The 18609-nt window shown below is 43.7% G+C and overlaps 1 protein-coding gene across 1 annotated transcript in view; it reads left to right on the top strand.

Moving 5' to 3' along the window:
* Positions 1 to 14853: 14853 nt before the first annotated feature.
* LOC125481207 (DNA repair protein RAD51 homolog 4-like) overlaps positions 14854 to 18609 on the top strand; it is a 9696-nt gene continuing 5940 nt past the window's right edge. The window contains exons 1-3 of the mRNA XM_048592450.1: positions 14854 to 15042; positions 16410 to 16471; positions 17614 to 17732. Of these exons, the coding sequence (XP_048448407.1) occupies positions 14961 to 15042; positions 16410 to 16471; positions 17614 to 17732 (263 nt within the window). The 5' untranslated portion in view covers positions 14854 to 14960. The remainder of the gene's footprint in view (positions 15043 to 16409; positions 16472 to 17613; positions 17733 to 18609) is intronic.

Below are 18609 nucleotides of genomic sequence, written 5' to 3'. Positions count from 1 at the left end.
CTCTCTGATTCCCATTAAGTTCTATTTTGGTGGGGCTTCTTGGCATTTAGGACAGTCATCCTTCAGAAATTCTGTATGTTTCAACCAAGTCTGTGAAGAGGTCAGGAGCGGAGTGGATGTCTGTGTTGCAGCTAACACTGCCTGGCTAGGGATGTGGCCATTTCTGGAGCACAAGTCTTCAATGCTACAGCCAGGATATTCTCAGGAACCATAGCCTTTGCTGTATCCAGTGCTTTTAGCTGTTCCTGATATCAGATGGAGTAAAGTGAATTGGCTGAGGACCAATACATCCACGATGTCGGAGAGCTCGAGAGAAGGCCAGTATGAATCATCCACTCGGCACGTACGGTTGAAGAAACCAATACATTGGAAAAGGTTTCATGCCAAAGTAGCACAACTTATTCAAAGATGGAAAAATAAAGAGAGTTCTACAATCCATACTGTAAGTAGCGAGTTCCGTCATACTGACTCCATTTTAAGAGCAGTTTTGTCAGGAGAAACCTCATAACACAGAGTCTTTAAAAGGGTCATTCACCATCTTCATCAAACGTCATCGTCAAACTTTTGTCTTCTTGACAAATAGATCGAAAGGTGGTTGATATAAAGAATGTTGTCACTAACATGTCAAACGTGGCCTTTCTGACAACATCTTGCTGAATCTTTTTAAGAGAAGTATTGCTCCTTTGTGCATAACATTTCACTATATAAACCGCTAAACAAAAAACGTTAAACTTGACAGATTGATAGATCACCTCGAATGTGGAGTTGCAATGTGTGTCTTTAAAGAGATGAACACTGTAGATATTGCTAGGGATTTTAACCAGGAATTGATGCATTGGGGAGGATTTAAAGAGAACAACATGAGGTTCAGAACAGAAGTTGTGTGATGTGACCTGCAGAACTCATTTGTTCTTATTAGAAGAAAGGGGACCTGTCAAGGACTTAAAATGCTGTGTGAAATAGTCAATGTTGATTAAACGAACCACAAGGGCAGATGTTGGAGGGTTAACACTGAATAAACGAGATTTGAAGTCATAGGATTCTACTCCTTGTACCTGCCAAGGGTATGCAACAGCCTCTCAACTAAAATCACTTGTTCAATATTTTCAATAAGAGCTGATAGCTTTGATTTCAAACTCAAAAACTCGTATCTATTGATCTCCGTCTTTTTTTAAAATGAAAACCCATTACCAAATTAACTAATTTAAATAACCAAATAGCAACAATTAACACTAAAGTGACTCCAGCCACCTTTAAAAATGGCAGGTGGGGAACCAGATGCGAACAGCTAACCCTCAATTCGGGCCGATACAGATTTCCTCAGTAGAGTGGGATGTTAAATACAGGCACGAAATGCAAATCCGCTGTGCAATTTGAAAATAACCCCGAGTTTAAAAAGGCCCAATTTCCAAATGATGTAATTCATAACTTAAGTGCCATGAATTTACAGAGGAGGCATCAATGCTCTTGAGGACTGACAGTTTTAAGAATGTATTAAAGGATTAGCATGTTTGCTGTGGTTACTGAATAGACATTTTTGCTTTTATAATAGGTTGACCATTAAAGGGTAGTTAAATTCATTGACTGGGTTTCACAATTGAGAGTTTTTCTTCTGCACTGAACTAAGGTTTTCTTTCATCTTCTGAGTCCTCTTCCCCTTGCCCCTAAAAGTGGCCACTGAAGTGCCATGGAGAGAGGCACAGAGAGAGGGTTGAAGGATCCAACAGCTCTTTATAAAACCAGGCCAAAGGCTTAAAGAACCGTCACATCTTCTACCCAGCATACCCCTGCACTTACCCACCTCCAAGGTGACCTCTGACCTGCCTCCAGAGGCTGCAGGACTGACTCAATCAAGCCCCGTTCTCTCAGGGTCCAGAAACAGCACGTGATGGGGCCCTTTAAACTGACCAGGTCGTCCCCAGTTGGGAAATTGCCTGATGCAAGCTAACCATCTGCTCAGTGAAAATCCAGCTCCTTGCCTATCCATCACGTATCAGCAACCTTCCATCAGTGTTGTCCATGGGTATATGTGTGAAGTGCAGCACCCTTATTCAAATCCCATTACCTCATCACCCATGCACATGCTGACTAGTTTTTGGTGAAACAGACTTTTAAATCCTCATTCCCATCCGTATAACCTCCTCCAGCCCCATCAAAGGTATCAGTGCTCCTCCACTTCCGGACTCTCAAGCACCCGCGTTTAAAATCGCTCCACTATTGGTAGCCATGCCTACAATGGCTGAGTATTCAGTTCTGGAATTCCCTCTTAAACTGCTCTCTCCTTTAAGAGATTTTTCTTTAATTCAATCATGGGATGAGGGCGTCGCTGGCTAGGCCCTGCATTTATCGCACAAGAGTCAACCCAATGGCTGTGGTTCTAGAGTCACATATAGCTGGCAGGTGGTCACATAACAGTGACCAGATGGGTTTTTCCCCACAACAATCAGCAATGGATTTGTGGTCATCATTAGACTCTTAATTCCACATTTTTTTTTAAATTGAATTCAAATTCCACTATCTGCCATGGCAGGATTTGAGCCTGGGTCACCAGAACATTACCTGGGTTGCTGGATTAACAGTCCAGTGATAATACCACTAGGCTGTCACCTCTCCACTCTTAAAACTGACCTCTGACCAACCTTTTAGCTGCTGCTCTAATATTGCCTTCTGTAGCTAAGTGTCAAATTTTGTTTTCTCATGTCCCCATGAAGCGCTTGGGGCTGTTTTATTACATTAAAGATACTAAATAAATACAAGTTACTGTGCTTCCTTATCAAAGTGCGTACAGAACGTTGAGTGTGTCACTTGGAAGACTGATAGAGGAGTGTGATGGCCAGGAAATGCACAATAAGAGACGACTATGACTTGCTGGCTGTTCTCACCACAGCCTCTCTGAAGAGGGAAAGTTGGGAGCAGGTGCAATAATTTCTGCATGGCCTGCATTTAGCACAGAATGTCCATTTGTGGTTGTAACAATGGCTTGTATTAGCAACCAATGTCAGGCAGCTGGATAAACTCATAAAGGCTCAGGAATTGCTGGGCAAATTCACCATTTGCTTTTTTCAAAGGGGCTAGAACAGAGAGATTGTGTCTCAGACAATTCTGCCTCATATTGTTCCAGAAAATCAAAATCCTCTCAAAGCACCAATGGAAAGCCAATTTTATCTTACTTCAAAAGCTTCAGCACAGTCCCTGTATAACTGTAATATGATATAAAACTGGTTGGAATCTATCCCTCTCCTAAAACAGGCTTAAAGGTCGTGTGCACTCCAAATTAAGCCCAGTTGCTAGCTTTCTAATATTTGTAAGTGTTGGTTACTAATAGCTCAGGGCTAACTGGAGAGGAGCAGTGCCCCAGCACTATGCCCTTACGGTAGTCAACCCAGTCTCAACGAGTCTGATTACAACATGAACTGATCGAATACTGTCAGTGGAGACAGTGGGGAGATATTAATTCTCTCACTTACTCAGGCTGGAGGAAGGGGTCCCTTACTAATTTCCCAACTCTCTCTTGTTTGTGTACATGGTGGATGGCTTTCATGTCCCATCACTAATTGAGGCTCTTAAAAGAGTAATGGAAGGGGCCACACCATGCAGGCATCCTGAAAAGCAAAAGTTGGAGTTGCTTGTGGGCTTTTAGTGGGAGCGGGATCCACATTCAAAGACACTCAGAGGCTGATAGAGAGGCTTGGTATCAGTAACTGGGAGCCCACTCAGGGCTACTGCCTGCATCCCACCCTTGCTGCTTAGCCCCTTCTCCTCTTTGGCTCCATCCCCTTAATCAGCCTTCTACCATCACTGAAAACAGAAAGAACTGCGGATGCTGTAAATCAGGAACAAAAACACAAGTTGCTGGAAAAGCTCAGCAGGTCTGGCAGCATCTGAGAAGAAAAATCAGTTAACATTTCGGGTCTGGTGACCAGTTCTGAGGAAGGGCCTTTGGTCAGCAGTAGATGGAGCCTCTTCCCCAGGGTCTCCCTGACCCTGGCAAAGATAGGCCACTGCCGAGTTAAAAGCCCAGTTGGCACTCAACCCACCGAGCCTTCTCAAAGAGGCAATGCCAGACTCTCGCTGGCTCTTCAACCAATGTTGAATATCGCCATCACTACATTAAATGCTGCCTCCGATCTGGGTGAATATAGGGACACCAATCGTAGCATTCCTGCATTATTGCTTTCAGTGCAGAGACCAGTTACAGAAGATGCCCTTTGGCACAGTGGACAGCTGCCCCTAAACATGCTCTGTCAAGTATAAAATGTCAGCACAGTGCTTCCTGCATAACTTTCTACAAACATGAGCCACCCAATGCTTTCTTGTCACAAGAAACACTCAATGACTCAGTACAGTCTACTCCATGCCTTCAAATGAGGAGGATACACCAACAGATCAATGGGTGGGTTAGTCAGGAGGTGATGGCCTAGTGGTATTATCGCTGGACTGTTAGTCCAAAGACCCAGGTAATATTCTGGGGACCCAGGGTTCAAATCCTACCATGGCAGATGATGGAATTTGAATTCGATTAAAATACCTGGAATTAAGAGTCTAAAGATGACCATGAATCTATCGACAATTGTTGGGAAAACCCGCCTGGTTCACTAATGCCCTTTAAGAAAGGAAACTGCTATCCTTTCCCTGGTCTGACCTACACGTGACTCCAGACCCACAGCAATGTGGTTGACTCTTAAATGCTGGCCCTAGCCAGTGAAATCCATGTCCTGTGAATGAATTTTTAAAAAATGTGACACAAGTCTATGCCTTGACCAGATTGAAAGGGAGAGTATGGATGGACCCGATGGCTGTGTGCTGGGTAAAGGAACTCAATGTCAGTCAGATGCCTTTCAATTCTGCTTTCTTTGCTGGAATGTTTACATTTACAGGCATGGAGTAAAGATAGGAGGGGATAAAGTTGGGATATTCAGTGTGATTAAAGGATTTGTTGGTATGTGGCTGTTCATTTGGCTCAATTGCTCCATGCTGGTCTTTCTGTTCCACACCAGTCTCCTCCCCTCATACATCATCAAACTGTGTCAGCATATCATTTAATACTACAGACTGAGTACCAGCAGAGTAACAGTATCGTTAACAGCTGAACAATCTACGAAAGAGAAGGAAGAATAATGTGACACATGGAAGGGAAATTTAACATACAAGGCTCCATAACACATGGCAAAAGCTGTCCAATTCCTTGAATATAAACTCTGCCGAGTGACATTTTATCAAGTCTGTAGCTTGTTTCTAGACGACATTGTCAACGCTGCAGCCTGACATGTCTGCAACCAGTCAACCTTTCAACATCATTACATGCACAAAGAAAATCAATATATTACTTAGGAACGCAATACCCAATCTTCCTTGTAATGGAAGACAGGCACCATGCAGTAGACTTAAGTGTCTACTGAACGAAGCAGGTCACACACTCTTCAATCTGAATGCAAGAGGCCCTCTGGCTTATTCATGCTCACAAACAAACAACTTCACATTGTGTTGACAATCCCAGGTGGAGATAGTGATATTTCCGGAGAACACTGGAGACACACTGACTTCGGACCAGCTAAAATCTCATTATGTAGGGTCATTGTTTAATTTGCTTTATCACATTATCCACTTAATCTAAAAAGCATTTGAAAAGACTCTCTCTCCACCATGCTGCAACTGGAAATTTTCCATAGTTTTAACTGATATCAAATGATTATCAGCTTTAGTTACACTTTAAACAACCGAAGAAGAAACAACGACTTGCATTTAAATCACATTTTTCATGGCCTCAGACCATCCTTACACTTCCCAATCCTTGGTCCTATTAGTTTTCTGATAAAATGATCATTGGAGAAAATTTATGTTCCTCCCTCCCTTTCTCTTCCTGATTTTCCACTATTCTGGAGATATATTTTGTGTCTTCTACTTTGAAGACAAATACATGATACTTATTCCAATTGTCTACCACTTCCTTGTGAGGTTGTTGATTTACTCACCCAGCTGGCTTGCTTTTGCTTAGATTTCGTCACGATGCTAGGTAACATTATCAGTGAGGCCTCTGATGAAGCTAAGTTATTGTACACCACTTGGAATTTATACTGTCCAGTTCATTATGGTGAGTAGTGTCATTTCTGGTTTTGATCTGTATGGGTTTGTGTATGGGGTCCAATTCTATGTGTTTTTTGATTGCATTATGGGTTGAGAACCATGCCTCTAGGAATTCCCGTGCATGTCTATGTTTGGCTCGGGCTACTATAGGAACATTGTCCCACTTAAACTTCCTTGTTTCCAATTATTAATCCCCAGCCTCACCCTCAAACAAACCAGCACTCACTTTAGCTATTCTTATCCTTTTTAATATATGTCGAGGTCAGAAGTCACACGACACCAGGTTATAGATGAACAGGTTTGTTTGAAATCACAAGCTTTCATAGCACTGCTCCTTCATCAGGTCCAGTGCCCAGAAAGCTTGTGATTTCAAATAAACCTGTTGGACTATAACCTGGTGTCGTGTGACTTCTGACCTTGTCCACCCCAGTCCAACACCAGCACCTCTACATCAAATATATTTCGAAGTAAATGGGGGCTAGTAAGACAGGGTCTGAGCCATAGAGGGGTTTGGAAACAAAATGACAGCTTTAAAATTGAGGTATTGCTCAAGTGTGACCCAGTACAGGTTAGTGACTTTGGGGCAGGGGGAATGGCAGGCATAAACTGATTTGGTGCAAGCTGGAATACTGCAAACAAGTTTTGAATGAGGCAGAAAAGTTTATAAAAGGGTGGAAATTGGGAGGACGGTCAATATGCAATGGAATAGTCAGATTTATAGGTGATAAAAGGCATTGATGAGCATTTCAAAAGCAGAAGTGGAAATAGATACTGTTAGTGCCACTCCAGCTTGTATCACAGTCTGGTTCAGCCTCATATAGTTGTGCCAGTTCTGAGATGGTGTTGGTGGCTAGGGAATGCAGTTTGGAGCATGAAAAACAATGGCTTTCATCTTCCCAATAATTATTTGGAAGGTATTCCTGCACATCCAGTACTGAATGTAAATGGGAAGAGTCGAGGGAGGTGGTGGCGTGATAAAACAAAAAACTGCGGACGATGAAAATCTGAAACGTGAACTGAAATTGCTGGAGAAATACAGTAGGTCTGGCAGCATCCATGGACAGAAAACAGGGTTAACGTTTCGGGTCCAGTTACCCTTCTTCAGAACTAGTAGTAGCTAGGAAATGGAGGTATATATTCTCAGACGGGCTTGGGGAGAGGAAGTAAAGGAGTAAGAAATGGGTAGAGATGGAGCCCAGAGGGAGAGAAAGACAGTTAAGCAGACAACGGGATGGATAATGATGGCTCACAGAGAAAGAAAAGCTGCTAATGGGGACCAACCAAGTCATTTTCACCTACTGTCTAACTGTCTTTCTCTCCCTCTGGGTTCCATGTCCATCCATCACTTACTCCTATAACCTTCTCCCTCGCCCTGGTCTTCAGAATATATAGCCATCTTTTCTTAGTTATTAGTAGTTCTGAAACAGCATCACTGGACTCAAAATGTTGACTTTGCTTTCTCTCCATAGAGACCTACTGAGTTTCTCCAGTGATTTCCGTTCCTTTTTATAATGGTGTGATAAGATTGGGTGTGGTCAGCACACAGGGTGAAGTAGATTCTGTGCTTTGGGATGACCGAGGGAAGGCAGGTGGATAAGAAATGGGAGACACCAAGAATAGATTCTTGAGGCAACAGTCATGGTCATAGAGTCATACAGCATGGAAACAGACCCTTCAGTCCAACTAGTCCACATCAACGATGTAGCCAGAGTAAACTTGTCCCACTTGCCTGTGCTTGGCCCGTATCCGTCCGAACATTTCCTATTCGGACATGAAGAAAAGTCTTTTCACTCAGAGGATGGTAAGGGTCTGCAACTCATTGTTTGAAAGAGTCATGGAGGCAGAAGCCCTCAAATCACTTAAACAGTGTCTGGATACGCAGCTAAAATCCCATAAATTCCAGGGAGCGCACCAAGTGCTGGAAAATAGGATCGGGCCGAGTGGTTCATTTTTTGGCAGGCGTAAACACAATAGCATATTGGCCCCCTTCCGTGCCATAAATTTTCCACTTGTTATAAATATTCTGTAATTGAAAAGGAGGAACGTCAGGGCTGTGTGTAGAGATCGGAGGAAGTGATAGGTGGATTGCTCTTTAGGAACGCTAGCGTCGAAATGATGGACCAAATGGCCTTATTCTGTGCTGTATTGATTCTATGAAACTATAAAAAGATTACTTAAACAGTGAAAAAATGGGAAGAAAATCCATTTTGGGTGATTCACTAGCTATGAATGAGGGATAAAGCTGGAATTAGCTGGGTGTTGTCCAACAAGTTGGATGAATGTGAAGAGATGATAAAGAAAGATGGTGTGGTTAATAGGCTGCAGTCAGATTGTGAAAGATGAAGGGAAACAATTTACTTTTGTCACAGTTGTATAAGATGCTGTTTTTGTTTTGCTAAGGGTCTAATTTGATACAGTGATAGGGGTGCAGACCTTACTGGAGGTTCAAGCATGGAGCTCCGGGAAAGATGGGCACATATTTGGGAGGCTACAACACATTAAATGGTACTGGTGTGTCCCACAAGAAATAAAAACATTTTTTTCGACCCAACCTGTGTCATTCTGCTCATTTTCTGGAACACTGAAATGAATGCAGAAGCTTAACTTCAGGGACTGGAGTAAATTCAGTAATTGTTCAAAGTATTTGAATCTCTCTGAAGAAACTATCAAAAGGAAAGGTCAACTCGGAGGGAAGATGGTTTTCATCACAGTCTCTAAGGACCTCTAAGAAAGGAATTGGATTTGAAAATTAAAAGGCAATCCCTGAGCATTTAACTTGAAGACTATGGCATCGAGATTTACCAGGATGTTGCCTGGGCTAGAGAGTTTTAGTTCTGGAGACAGACTGGACAGACTGGGAATGTTTTTCTTGGAACAGGAGAGACTGAGAAGGGGGCATGATTGAAATGTATAAAGTTATGAAGGATATAGACAGCATAGATATGGAAGAAACTCTCCCCCTTTGTTGAGGGATCAATGACCAGTGGCATTGATGTATGGTAAGAGGCAGGAGGTTTAGAGGGGATGTGACGAAAGATCCTTCACCCAGAGGGTGGTGGGAATCTGGAACTCACTGCCTTTAAGGGCGGGAGAGGCAGAAACTCTCCTAACATTTAAGAAGCATTTAGATATGCGCCCGCAATGCTGAGACTATGGGCTGAGGTGGAAAATGGGATTAGAATAATTAGGTGGTTGTTTTTGACCTGCATGGACATGATGGGCTGAAGGGCTTATATTGTGCTGTAGACCTCTCTGACTATTACAATGTTTAATTCATAATATCAATTTGCATCTATATAGCACCTTCAACATAAAGCCCCATGAGCTTCACAGGCATGTTATCAAATAAAAATTGAGATTTAGCGCCACAAGACTGTGAGAGGACAGGTAAATTAATTTCAATTGCAGTTTGGAATGCTCCAATGATAAACTCAATTGTGTCTCAAGTGATTTTTTTTCCAGAAATTATGGTCTGGTATGCCATCCCTTTAGCAGGTGCAAAAGCAAAGGGTTTGTGCGCCTCAAAGAAATCCCGAGCATTGCAGTGATCTGGGAATCGACTTGTTGGTCGCATTGACTCCTACCCTCACAGCTCATTCTCACTATTTCTTACCTTCCTTAGGCCCAGCGACTGCTGCAGAGCCACGGCCCATTGGGCTGGAGTGTTTGTTGCCCCGGCCTGGGGCTTTTAACCCACTGGGTTTCAGCAGGCTCATCTCCCCTAAAGACTGCCTCTTTCTCTCTCTTTCTCTCTCTGCAGTCGACAAGGCTCTTTCTTCAGGAGAACTGGATGTTAAGCTCACACATCACTCCAGATAACCATCGCTGCCAATCTGAAAGAAAAAGACACAAAAGGGGGAAGAAAATGCATCAGAGTCTGGACCAGAAACCCGCCCTATCTGCACTGTGTCTTGTAGTCACTGCTGCATAACGTCTTCTTACCGTCTCTGTACTCTCCTGCTGCTCCTTCCCTGCTCTTCCAGCTACTGTCGGTGGCCTCGCCCCTGCACTGGTGTCTTCCTGCAGCTCTCTCTCTCTCTCTCTCGTCTGTCTCTCTGTTTTGCTCGGATGGAAGGATGCTGAGAAAAGCTGACAGTAAACCCCAGTCACATGGAGTTCACACACACACACACACAGTCCTCTTCGTTAAAGGGATGGAGAGATACCGGGGAACTGTCCAGTGCAAAACCAAACCCCAAGCCCAGGGTTCGTACAGCCTGCTGCCGCTATGTGGAAGTGCTCCCCGGGACTGCAATGTTCCCAAATCCCGGTTAGAGGAGCCGGGGAGGCAGTTACAGCTGTGGTTGACTCTCTGCGCTTTGCTGAGGAAATGAACAAAAGGGAGTGATGATGGGGGGAGGGAGGGTGATGCCTGTTTGTTTCTATGCCAGCCGGCTTTATGGATTATTCATTGGGGACGGGGGGGGTGGTGTGGAAGCAGCTGGGACAGGAAATGAATGGCAAACAAAGACGGAAGCTTGAATCTGGTTAAAGCACCCGTTGCCCCTCAGCGTACAAGGAAAGCAATCGTGTGGTGGGAGAGAGCGGAGTTCCAAAGATCTGGCTCTTGACAGCTTCCATGTGCAACGCTGACATTTCAGTCACAAAAATATACACCAGATCCCCTTTAAACAACCTGCCCCCTTTTTTTTGTTATTTGTAAACCACCCTCCTGATATCTGTTTTTATTTCAAATTGTGCCCAGACTGGGAAGAGGAAATCAGCTGAGTCCTTATTCCTGCTCATTCCCAACCCTGACCCCTACTGGAAAGTGTAAACAAACAGGCATTCACTGAGAATTATAACCTTAAAGAAAGATTTACATTTGTACAAAAACCTTCATTATCCTACTGAAGTGTGGAGCCAATTTGTGCAAAGCAAGCTTCCACTAACTGATCACCTGACTGCAGGGTAACTATCAGCTAGATCAGAGGTTAACAGGGCTTCTTTATATCCACTAGAGAGGGGAGGCAGGGTTTTAGTTCAACATCTCATCCAAAGAATGTCAGGCGCAAGCTGTGATGCCACTTGCAGTTGAATATCTGCCAGAGTTTGACGGGTGTGTACCTACAGTACCGAGACTTGTTTGATCTGCTGGGCGCCACACTAGATTACAGGAATGGAAAATCCCTTCTGAGACTTGAGATCAAATGCAGCCCAGCTCAGGATTATGATTCAACATCTCTTCACTCCTTGGGATGCTAACTGCCAGTTCATGCTGGTTTATGGGTATTTTAGACCTGAAACCTGGTCCCCTTAGCAATGACATGGAGGTTAACCAAACCCATTTCACATTGGCTGGCACAGTTCCCAACAATATATTCCTGTTTGAGTGTACTGGAAGATCCCAGCACAAATTTTAAATTCCTTCCCTACCTTGTCTCCAGGAAGCAAATCTAGCACCTTTATTAGTATCTCTGTAACCCTCAGTACTTTTAACAATCTCTCTCTAAATATCACCATAACCTTCAGTGTTAATGTCTGTATTATTCAGTAGTAATATCTGTGCCTTATCTAATTAATATCGTTATCGTCATAATTGTGAACAGCATTAACATCACCACAACCCTGTGTGTTGCTAATATGACCGTAAGATGTAGGAGCACAATAGGCCATTTGGCCCATCATTGGTGCTCCTCCAATCAATGAGACCATGGCTAATCTGATAGTACTCAAATCTACCTTTCTGCTTTATCCCATAAGCTTTGCTTCCCTTAATTAGAAATGCATCTATCTCAACTGTGAATTGACAGAGCCCAACAGCCCCCTGCTGTAAAGAATTCCACAGAATCACCTCCCTCAGAGGCAAAAAAATTCCTCCTCATCTCCATCTTAAATGGGTGACCTGTGCTCCGAGATTATGTCCTCTCCTCCTGGACTCTTCCACAAGGAGAAACAATCTTTCCACTCCTACCCTGTCATGTCCACAGAATCTTGTATATTTTAATAAGATTGCTTCTCACTCTTCTATATTCCAATGAGTACAGGCCCAACCTACTCAACTTCTCCTCATTAGAAAATCCTGTAATACTGTGATCAATCCAGTGCACCTTCTCTGGACTGCTTCCAAAATAAGTATATCACAATAAATCTCTGTTATTAATATTTATGTCACTCAATATTCTTATTATCTCAACAAGCCCCAATCTTCCTTCTCAACTTAAAAATGGGGCTGAATCAATAAAGTCAAGGTTGACTTTCTTTGAACCTGGAAGGCAAAGGGATGATTTTATTCAAAGCTTTCGATTTCACAGGGATAACCTTTTTTTAATTCTTTCATGGGAGTGGGGCTCAGGAAAACCAGCATTTGTTGCCCATTCTTAATGAGAATCTTGAACTGTGTAGCAAGCTAGGTCATTTCAGAAGGCAGTTAGCGGTTAAGCACATTGCTGTGGGACTGGGATCACATGTTGGCTAGACAGGGTAAGCATAACAGATTTCCTTCCCTAAAGGACATTAGTGAACCAGGCAGGTTTTTACAACAATTGATGGTAGTTTCATGTAGAACATAGCTACAGAGAAACCAATTCTGCTGGCTGAAGAGTCTGGGACCCGGGGGGTTGGGGGGGTCGGGGGTGGTGTTGGTCATGGTCTGTAAATTAAAGCCATAGCTTTCAATGAAAAAAACAATTTAAATCCAGAACGTGGTAGAGATCTGGAACTCTCTTTCACAAATGGCATTTGATGCCAGGTCAATTGTTAATTTGAGATTGACAAATATTGTTTAAGCAAAAGTTGTTCATAGAAATGTGACAAAATAATATGTGGATTTCAATCACATATGAACCAGATGGATTGAGGAGGCTCATCTTGTTCCTCAGTTCATTTCTGAGGAGGAAAGCACTGGACACAAAACAAAATTCTTGGAGACGGCAATAGGAACTGTGGGAACACCCAGTGAGTCCAGAAGAGATTCTGAGACCAGGATATTAACAGGAAAAGTAGTTCCAAGGATGATGTTTGATCCAATGATGTCTTCCATCCACTGATATTCCAGACCATACTAATTGCTGAGAGATGCAAACGAGATTGAGTTGATGAATGTAAAAGTATTCATCATAAAATATACACAAGATGCATATAAAAAGGAGTCACACTGGGAGAGCTTTGGCAGCATCAGATAGTAGAGTTCAAAAGAATGCAACTTCAGCAACAATATGAATATGCTGCTGATGTTAACTTGGTTACCCAGAAACATTGAAAACAGGAGCAGGAGCAAGCCATGTGACCTATCAAGCCCACTCCGCCATTTAACATGATCATGGCTGATCCATTAACACAATGCCATACTTCCCCATACCCTTTGATGCTGTTAGTGACTAGAAATCTATTTAATTCTTCAATGATTTGGCCACCGCAGTCTTACATGGTAGATAATTCCACAGGTTCACCACCCTCTCAGTGAAGAAATTTCTCCTCATCTCATTCTGAAAGGATCTACCCTATATCCGGAAAGCCTCACCCAGAGAGGAAGAACATCATCCCTGTATCCAGTCTGTCCAGCTCTTTCAAAGTTTTATTTGTTTCAATGTGATCCAAGTCTCATCTTTCCAAACTCCAGTGAATACTGTCCCAATCAACCCAACCTCTTCTCATACAATAAACCTGCCATCCCAGGAATCAGTCTGAATTGGAAAATAGTTGCTAAGGTGTCACAAGCAGGGTTTAAGATGCATAGAATATAAGCAGGAGGTTCAGAAATGGTATAGTCAAGAAGGCCCATGTCTCTAATCAGAAGAAACACCACATTTAAATTAGCAGAATGGAAGATCTAATGAAAAAATGATACTTCTCATAGTATTAGACTGGATTGTTGTGGTGAGATTTTAATGCTGACACAGGAACCCTTAATAGCAATGCAAAAACAAAAGTTCCTGAGCAAGAAAGGACAATAACTAAATAGTGTTTTTTTCTCAAAAACGGGAACAGGGATTTATACAGAAATTATGAGATTGGCTTTGGAAAGGTATAGAGGCCAGAGGAGGCAAATCAATTTCTGTAGCCACAGACAGAACTCTCCCCTAGAATAGAACAAATCAGGAAAACCATAAGTGCGTGGGAGGAACCAGGCACTCGGATGGGAGTGATCTTCAAACAGGTAAAAGTGGCACCATTAGAGCATTTGTTTACTTTCAGGTTTCATTTGAAGGCAATATCGTTTGTGATAAATATTAGAGAAAGAGGTGAAGGGTAATCAGACCAAAGTTAAATATGCAGATAGAAGACTGTCTCCAATGGAGGAAAACCTGGAGGGGGTGTTGCTGAGGGAAGATATGCGCGCAGCCTCATTCGCCACAGGGAATGGGGGCACATAGTTTGTTATGCCCCCCAGGGAAGTGGTGCTGCATAGTGAGATTGGCCTGAAGGGGTGTGTGTGTGCTGCACAGTGTGATTTGCCCCTGTGGGGGGAGGGGAACACACTGTATGATTTGCTGCAGGGAAGGGACCTGCACTGTTGGATGTGCCTCCAGGAAAGAGGTGCTGCATTATATGATATGCCCCCACCCCAGGAAGTGGTGGGGACCTGTGTTATTTGCCCCCAGGGAGGGGGAGATGTTGCACAGTGTGATTTGTCCTGAGCTCTGCACTTCCCTGCGATTGGATCTGGCTACAGTTGTTGTCAATTTCCATTGAGCACGGTTTTGAGAGGCGGGATGTGATGTTTATTTACGGTAGATGATTTGTTTCAGCAGGCCGGTCTATGCGAGGATTTACGGGATCGGTTCATTTTTTTTTGTTTCAAGCGATGACATCAGTCGGTGAGTAAACTCGACTGTGTCAATTTCTGGCGGGAAAATGTAGCGAGAGCAGGAGATACATTGAACCGGGAGGGAGCTGAGTGCTACTGCCTTAACAGGTCTATCCCTTACACCAGCATGGTCCTCCTCCGGGAGGGGATCTGTCCTGGAGCCACCGCCCAACTCATCCAGGCTTTGAGAGATCAGAATATAGTAACAGGTAGGGAGACAGGGGAACCATATGTTGGCACCCCTCACCCACCCACTCCTGATACACGCAAAGGAAGACTTACATTTACATGAGAGAGATAGCAAGAACTGCAGATGCTGGAGTCAGAGATAAGAAGGGCTCCTCTCTATTCATTTCCCAGCTCCCTCCCCCATTTCTGAAGAAGGGTCTCGACCCGAAACGTCAGCTTTCCTGCTCCTCTGATGCTGCCTGCCTGCTGTGTTCCTCCAGCTCCACACTGTACTATCACTTACGTTTACATGCCGCTTTGCACAGCCTCAGGAAAACCCCTGTCGCTCACAGGCCTGTTGAAGTATACTCTCTGTAAATGCTGCGCAGAGTCTTTTTTTGATAGACTGTCACGCCTCAACTTGACTTCCAAGCTTGCTCCCCACGCAAGCTGAATCTCGCCAGGCTTTAGCTTGCTGCAATTCAATTGGTGATAATAAGGATTGGACACACTCCAATGTTGCTTCCCCATTCTGGCCCTGTTTCCTGTAAGTGTCAACAACCCAGAAGAAACCGTTCTCTTTTTCACCACTTTGTTGGAGACGGGAAGGGGCTGGTTGCTTGATATGAGGCGGTGTGGGTGATTGAAGATTGAACTAAAATTTTAGCAATAAGCCTGAACAGAGTTGGCAGACCACCCCTCTGTGAAAAATGCAGTAATATTTATCTGCCACTGACTTCCAATCGCTATTCTCTTTAAAGATACAGTATAAATGCGAGCAGTGTTTACCCCGTGACTTGGTTTCCAATCCAGCTCTGGTTTAATAGTGTAAAAAGTCGTCCACCCCTCATAGTTCCAAGGACCTGAATTTTTTTTTTCTCCTCTCCATTCACAGGATAGGGGTGTTTCTGGCTAGGCCAGCATTGATTGTCCAGAGGGTACTGCTGTGGGTCTGAAGCCACATGTAGACCAGAGCAGGACTGCAGATTACCGTCACTAAAGGACATTAGTGAACCAGATGTGTTTTACAACTGCCAGTGTTTACATGGTCACCACTAAACTAGCTTGTAATTCTAGATTTATTTTAATGGACTGAAATTTCACTGTTGACCATCATGGGATTTGAACTATGTCTCCAGAACATTAGCCCAGCTCTCCAGATTATTAGCCTAGTGACACAATCAGTACTCCACTTATCCTGTAGTTGAAAAGCTCTCTTGTATTTGGAAGTATAGCGTCACATGACCTCTGGTCCTCACAAATGAGCAGTGCACTATCTGCCTCATGCTGATAGGGGACAAGAATGGTGTGTTAACTTCATGAAGGTATCACACTGAGGCTGCTGAGTTTGAGATTAAGGACGTGATACTCTCTAATCGAATCTCATGCTCACTTTAATCTTTTTCAGTCGTGCAGTTGGTGTCTGCAGATATTGAAGACCTGGCGCAGAAAAGCTCCGTTTCCTATAAGGTAATGAGGGCACTGTTTCAAGTGTTGATACCAGCTCCTCAAAAGTCAGTCTAAAGGCACCCTGTTCAATATTCAACATCTTTGTGTGTTAAACCTTTGTAGTTTAGTGATAGTTACAAGGAATTGTCAGCTGGAGTTAATAAGTGCTGTACGAGACTTGGAGCAGGCTGATGTTTTAAGAGGTTTTCTGATTGTGAGGCATCTCTGACAAGGCCAGTATTTATTGCTGACCCTTAGTTTCCCTGAGTCAGTGCTCAATAGAACTGAGTAGATTACTAGATCATTTCAGAGGGCAGTTAAGAGTCACCCATGTTGGTATGGGACAATAATCACATGCAGGGCAGGTTTTCTTCTCGAGGCAAGTAGTGAGCTATCTCCTTCAAGGACTTTGTGTCACACAGTATTTTGTTTTACAATGCACATCGAGACAAACTTCGACTGTGCCTGGAGGACCATCAACTCAGTGAAAGACACTCTCTGATCTGCTCAAAGCTTGTTGGTCTTCCAGAACAAGGAGTTGATCCCAACTAAGTGTTGCAGACTGGCACATTCCAAGGCTTAGGGAGGCACTAAAGCTTGGGTCAGCTGCTGCCAAGGCATACTGGGGAAAGATCACTGTCTGAGGCCCTTCTGCTGATGTTAAATGGGGATCTGTTCAGTTGTTGGATCTTCCCAATGCCTGAAATATATGTTAATATAGTCTTGTTCAAGTAAGAGATGCCTTTGGTTTGTTTGGACAGAGTCAAATTCCAAGGTTTGTTTGTTTCCTTAATATGCTTTTGTACAAGATCACACTGCATTTGTGACGTGTGTGTGTTTTATATATAAGAACAGGATGTTTTTATCAATAAAGTATGTTGTTGAAATAAAAACAAAGAAGCGCTTTGTTTTATAATGCTCCTGTGAAATGCCTTGAGACATTAAAGGCACAATATAAATATAAGTTGTTATTGTAGTCAATTTGGTTTTCAACAATCCGGCAGCTTTGTCGTTTGGAATTTTCCAGAGTTTGTTTTAAACCGAAATCGAGTTCTTGAACCACCAAGATGGGGTTTGAATGAGGATGTTGTGTTGTGTGTTTCTGGTGCTGTTCCTGAATATCTGCTCCCCGTGTGTTTGCTGATATTCTTTGTCTCCCCCAGACACTGGTCGCTGTGAGGAGGGTGCTGCTTGTCCAATACTCTCCATTCCCTTCCAATGGGACAGATTTCTATGAGGAGCTGCTGGCTTCCACGGCCATCCTGTCAACTGGAAACCAGAGGTGGGGGACTAGACTGGGTGGATGCTGAGATGTTATTTCTCCTCGAGGGACAGACTAGAACTAGAGGATACAATTTAAAAATAGGTGCCTTCTGCCTAACACGGAGCGTGTGGAACTCTGCTCGCCAGAGAGCAGCGGAAGCGGGTCATTAGATATTTTTAAGATGGAGGGAGAGAGATTCTTGACAAATGAGGGCAGCAAAGTGTATTGTGGGTTCAGCAGGAATGTGGAATTGAGGCAACAGTCCTATCAGCCACGATCTCATCATATAGCAGAGCAGGGTTGAAGGCCTGAACAGTCTACTCCCAATTCATATGTTCACATCTACGTAGATGATGTAATTTTGCTTCCAGCAGGGTATTTTACATGAAGTAGTAATACTTTGCAATCTCTCATAACATCAGAAACTGGGTGCAGATATCGTGGGATTGAAGAATTCAGCAGATGTTTTACTACAGCCATCTATTGTATATAATCATTGCTATCACAGGCACATATTTAAGCTGTCGGGCTGGATGAACACAGCAGGCCAAGCAGCATCATAGGAGCAGAGAGGCTGACGTTTCGGGCCTAGACCCTTCATCAGAAAAGGGGGAGGGGAAGGGGGTTCTGAAATAAATAGGGAGAGAGTGGGAGGCGGATAGAAGATGGATAGAGGAGAGGATAGGTGGAGAGGAAACAAACAGGTCGAAGAGGCGGGGATGGGGCCAGTAAAGGTGAGTGTAGGTGGGGAGTTAGGGAGGGGATAGGTCAGTCCAGGGAGGACGGACAGGTCAAGGGGGCGGTATGAGGTTAGTCGGTAGGAGATGGAGGTGCGGCTTGAGGTGGGAGGAGGGGATAGGTGGGAGGAAGAACAGGTTAGGGAGGCAGGGACGAG

The sequence above is a fragment of the Rhincodon typus genome, unplaced genomic scaffold, assembly GCF_021869965.1.
Source record: "Rhincodon typus isolate 14 unplaced genomic scaffold, sRhiTyp1.1 hic_rhity00001246, whole genome shotgun sequence".
Lineage (NCBI taxonomy): Eukaryota > Metazoa > Chordata > Chondrichthyes > Orectolobiformes > Rhincodontidae > Rhincodon > Rhincodon typus.
The sequence above is the reverse complement of the archived record's forward strand: the minus strand, read 5'-3'. Positions and strand labels throughout refer to the sequence as shown.